General features: G+C 39.9%; 1 protein-coding gene across 1 annotated transcript; it reads right to left on the minus strand.

Moving 5' to 3' along the window:
• Positions 1-768: 768 nt before the first annotated feature.
• On the minus strand, positions 769-1424 carry LOC112024170 (ethylene-responsive transcription factor ERF071). Its single transcript, XM_024056816.2, is given in 2 exon segments — positions 769-1126; positions 1129-1424. Coding segments are annotated over 2 exon segments (579 nt in total). The 5' UTR covers positions 1406-1424; the 3' UTR covers positions 769-824.
• Between the last annotated feature and the right edge of the window lie 3681 nt (positions 1425-5105).

Raw genomic sequence — 5105 nt, forward strand, 5'->3', positions numbered from 1 at the left:
TATTTTTATTTTTATATAACAATGATGATTAGTGCTCGCAAACAAAGACCAAAGCATAAATAGCAATGAAAGCTGCGAAATCAGAGTATTTGGCTCCAACATTGGTGCCCACATTTGAGCCCCTTTGTCGTTTTAACTCTGTTTCACTCAGCTCCACGTATATACATTGTTTTTTTTTTTTTTTTTCATATGATTTCCCGCTCAAATAACAAGTGGAAATTTTAAAAAATAAACCAATAAAAGAACCGTCATTTGGACTCTATATTATGGACGAAATGGGCATGAATTACTACGAAGATCAGAGCATCCTTTTTCTTAAAGTCTACATTATCCGATGCTCCATCTGATTTCCCGCTCTAAGAACATGGGCTAATCATTCAAATCCTTCAACAACTGGTCAAGTTCCTCCGACGTAAGCCAATCCGAAAGCTCACTGTCTTCGTCACTGCTCTCTACCACTTCCACAGTCTGTGTCTCGCTCTCAATCATTGTCTCCGCATTAACATTTGGATTTTCTTCATGCTGATCTTGTTCGACTTCGCTTTGCTTTCCCACATAGTCTGACATTGGAAAATTAAGCTTAGCTCTGGGTCCGCGGAACTCGATGGCAGCCTTATCATAAGCCCTGGCAGCCTCCTCCGCCGTCAGGAACAAATAACACGTGGAAAATAAAAAAAAAAAAAAAATCAATAAAAGAACCGTCATTTCGACTCTATATATTATGGACGAAATGGGCATGAATTACTACGAAGATCAGAGCATCCTTTTTCCTGAAGTCTACATTATCCGATGCTCCATCTGATTTCCCGCTTTAAGAACATGGGCTAATCATTCAAATCCTTCAACAACTGGTCAAGTTCCTCCGACGTAAGCCAATCCGAAAGCTCATTGTCTTCGTCACTGCTCTCTACTACTTCCACAATCTGTGCCTCGCTTTCAATCATTGTCTCCGCATTAACATTTGGATTTTCTTCATGCTGATCTTGTTCGACTTCGCTTTGCTTTCCCACATAGTCTGACAATGGAAAATTAAGCTTAGCTCTGGGACCGCGGAACTCCATGGCAGCCTCATCATAAGCCCTGCCAGCCTCCTCCGCCGTCAGGAACGTACCTAGCCACTTGCGCTTCGTTCCCTCGGGTCTCGAATCTCAGACGCCCATTTCCCCCAAGGCCTCTGCCTCACTCCTCTGTATCTCTTCTCATTGTCATTCTTCATCTTCTTCTTCGAGGTCCTCTGGCTGGTTGATGGCAATGAGGACGTAGCAGCATCAGGCGGGACTGGTTGTTGTTGCAGACTGACAGCGTGCTTGAGAGCTGAGACCAAAATGTCTTGTTCTTGTTCCTCTGTTATTCTTGCCCTCCATGGACACCACCTATAAATCTCGCTTGCATTAAAACCACACATCACGTATTGGCTTTTGGAATTCGGATAAAATGATAAATTTTCCCTTTTTGGAATGTGAGAGAGATGTAAGAGAGTTTCGAGTTTCGATTCGAATTCAGTGATGCTGCGCAAAAGATTTATATAAATAACGGATTGGTAATGTCCATTGTACTACTGCCAGCCTGTGCGCTGCGCCAACGCGGTGCATCTTTCGCTGTTGGAAATTGAATGTGACCCGCAGGACGAAATGGGTAAATAGCCATAAAATTCAAACTATGTAGTTAGTTGTCACTAGTTTCAAACTATATTTTTTACTAACATCTCGAGTCTAAGAAGCTCGATTTAGGGGTTAAAAATCGAGTGTTTGAGGGTCGATTTTTATATTTTAATCGGGTCTGAGTTGGCACTTTTTCTACGTGGAATCCACATGGAAATCGAGTCTCTTATACTCGATTTATAAGCCCATATATAAAAGAAAAGAACAACAGCACAGCAAAAAAGAAATCAGAGCAGAAGAAAAAAAAAAAAAAAAACCCGAAGAAGAAGGAAGAACCCAGGCCGGCGCACCCAGGCCAGGCGAGCCCAAGCCGCGCGACCCTGGGCTCGCGCGGCCTGGGTTCGCGCGACCCTGGGCTCGCGCGGCCTGGGTTCGCGCGAGCTCAGGCCGCGCGGGCCTGGGTTGCGCGAACCCAGGCCGCGCGAGCCCAGGGTTGCGCGGCCTGGGCTCGCCTGGCCTGGGTTTCGCGCGACCTCAGGCCGCGCGGCCTGAGCTCGCACGAGCTCTTTCTCTCTCTCTGATCTGGTCTTTCTCTCTCTCTCTCATCTGATCTGATCCGGTCAGGCCTCGCGAGCCCAGGCCGCTGTTTCTGGATTTTTTTTTTTTCTTCACTGATGAAAATATTTGAGCTTGATCTTTTTCTGGATTCTTTCCCTCTCTGATTGTATTTTTTTTTTTTTTTTTTTTTTGGTATTTTGGCTTGTACACGAGAGACTTGGAGACTGGAAATTTTTTCAAATTTTTTTGAATTGTAAATCGAGTTTTTGAGACTCGAGTTTTAGGTGTTCTCCACGTGAGCAAAGAATGCCACATCAGACCATAAAAATCGAGTTTTTGAAACTCGATTTATATGCCAAAATCGAGCCTTTTAGACTCGAAATGCTAGTAAGTAATATAGTTTAGAAACCGGAACAACTAACTAGATAGTTAGACAAAAAAATTAGTTAACTATTTTCCCCTGACCCGCATATGTTTCTTTTTATGGGTCATGATATCGAGTGTTCTAACGACACTCATTAATAATTCATTTTAGGAAAATTTTGATATCATTTTTTTGAGTAATAAAAAAAATTGTCAAAATATTAATTATTTTTTTTATTTCCTATAAAAATTATGAGTGCCATAAGGGCACTTATTACCATTTTCCTTCTTTTATAGCCATGAGTGTGACAGAGGGAGCAAAGTTCATCACCTGTCAGACGTTAAAATACACCTACATGTTAACTAACAAAACTTTGAAAAAGTCTATACACAATTTATTTGAGAAGATTTTTTTTTTCCTGGTAATCGTCAATAATTTCAAAACCATTTCAAATGCTAATTCAAATTAGCATGCTAACTCACACATAGACCAACCATAATTTTCAATTTAAATGATGTTTCATGTTAATTAAATTGGAAATGTTGTAGCTACTTGTTGCATCCATAACTTTACCCAAATTTTTTACTAATTGATGATGTGACAAATTGTTAGTGAATAAGTAAAAAAATGAATCAATGATGAGTTTAGATAAGAACAAATAAAAACTTGTAAAATTAACTATTATAAAAAAAAAATATTGTAATTTTTTTATGCAGCAATACTCATAAAACTTAGAGAACTTTTCGAAAGTGGGATCCAAATGATTGATAATTTGAATACTATCTGATATTCATTATTTTGAGGGGCTTGTTAACAAATGCCCTATAGGCTGTTAGAGTTATATTATCCTATTAGTATAGGCCCAAGCCTAATTCTATTTTGTGTGTAAGCTAAGTCTCCTACTTGTACTAGAAATCTATTAGTCTAGGGTTTAGTTTACTATATATACACATGTTATGTTCATTGTAACACAAGTTTTATACTACACTCTCATATATTAAAGATGTAGCCCTTTAGGGTTTCCTCCGTAGATGTAGACCATTAGGCTGAGTCACATTACCCTCGTGTTCTTGTGTTCTATTCATTATGTTTCCGCTTCCGCATTTACTTTAGCATATTCAATATAGTGTATCAATACTAATATTTAAAACATGCATTATTAAATACTTAATTATGAGCTGTAGGGATAAGGGCCCAAAATTATATATTGGGCTTTGGGTCTTGGTCGAGGATGTTGATTGGTCCGAGGACGGATAAATAGTAGTGAGGATGTTAAGTTCAGAATACCATGAGTAAGATGCAAATGGAAAGACTAGGAAAGGTGGTCCGAGGAGGGTTATCTCCTTGGATGGGCAAAGCGCAGATCAAATATACATCCTATCATTCAAAGTGACCTTCTAGGATATTCAATTGATAGGGACATGTATATAAACGTACAAGAGGGATGGAACCACATTAAATGTTTTGCAACTAACTTTCTAGTTGCATTTATGTGGAGAAGACCCTTGAACAATATTGTCTTGGCTATCCCAACTCATAGAGGGCCAGAGAGGATGTCTGATGGGACAAGCACTCAAGTAGTGGCTTGGATGATCAACAAATGGAGGGTCAAGATCATCGAAAGTGAGATATATAATGTAAGAGACTCTTGGAGAAAGCAGATTAGAAAAACGAAGAGAAAAACATTATAGCATTAAGAACTGACTTTGTAATCAAGGAAAAGCTACTGCCACCACATTGAATGTTCTGCAGCTAACTTTCTGGCTGCATTTATATGGAGAAAACCCCGGAACAGTGTTGTCTTGGCTATCCCAACTCACAGAAGGCCAGAGAGGGTGTCCGATGAGACAAGCACTCAAGTAGTGGCTTGGATGATTAACAAATGGAGGGTCAAGATCATTGAAAGGAAGATATATAATGTAAGAGACCCTTGGAGAAAGCAGATAGGAAAAACAAAGAGAAAAACACTGTAGCATTAAGAACTGCCTTTGTAATCAAACCTGAAAGAAGTATATAAAGAACAGATCTCCTCGGACTCTGCCGAAGACAATTTTCTTTAGCAAAAACCTGTCTATTTTCATTCTCTTGAAATCTGAATTTACTTTAGTGTTTGTTTGATTCATTAAAACCCAGTTTTCCAACTCCTTATCTATAAATTCATTGTTTTAGGCTTTTTGGGTCTAGGTCCATCCACCTTTTGGGTTAGGAACTCAAATCAGGTCCTTACAATTGGCGCCGTCTGTGGAGAGATTACTGGGGTGATAATGAGTGCAACGGTTAAAGATGGTAGGATCAGGTCCCCATCAGGGAAAGTCCACGAGGTCTCAATGACAAGATCATTTCCTTAATCTTGAACGCAAGAGAGATAGAAAGGGTAGCATGCACACCACGCATACAATTAAAAGCCATTCTCGAGTCGGAAGTCACATCTCTCAAAAGTAGAATAACAAAGCCATGCAGTTGGAGATTGACCACTTAAAGAGGAAGTTGGGCCATGCACGACGAGAGCGAACCCCCTCAAACTCTGACATTTCCTCTGATGATGAAGTGGATGCTAGTTATAGGTGAAGGTCAAGGACCCC

This window comes from Quercus suber, unplaced genomic scaffold (genome assembly GCF_002906115.3).
Source record: "Quercus suber isolate HL8 unplaced genomic scaffold, Cork oak 2.0 scaffold_943, whole genome shotgun sequence".
NCBI classification, from domain to species: domain Eukaryota; kingdom Viridiplantae; phylum Streptophyta; class Magnoliopsida; order Fagales; family Fagaceae; genus Quercus; species Quercus suber.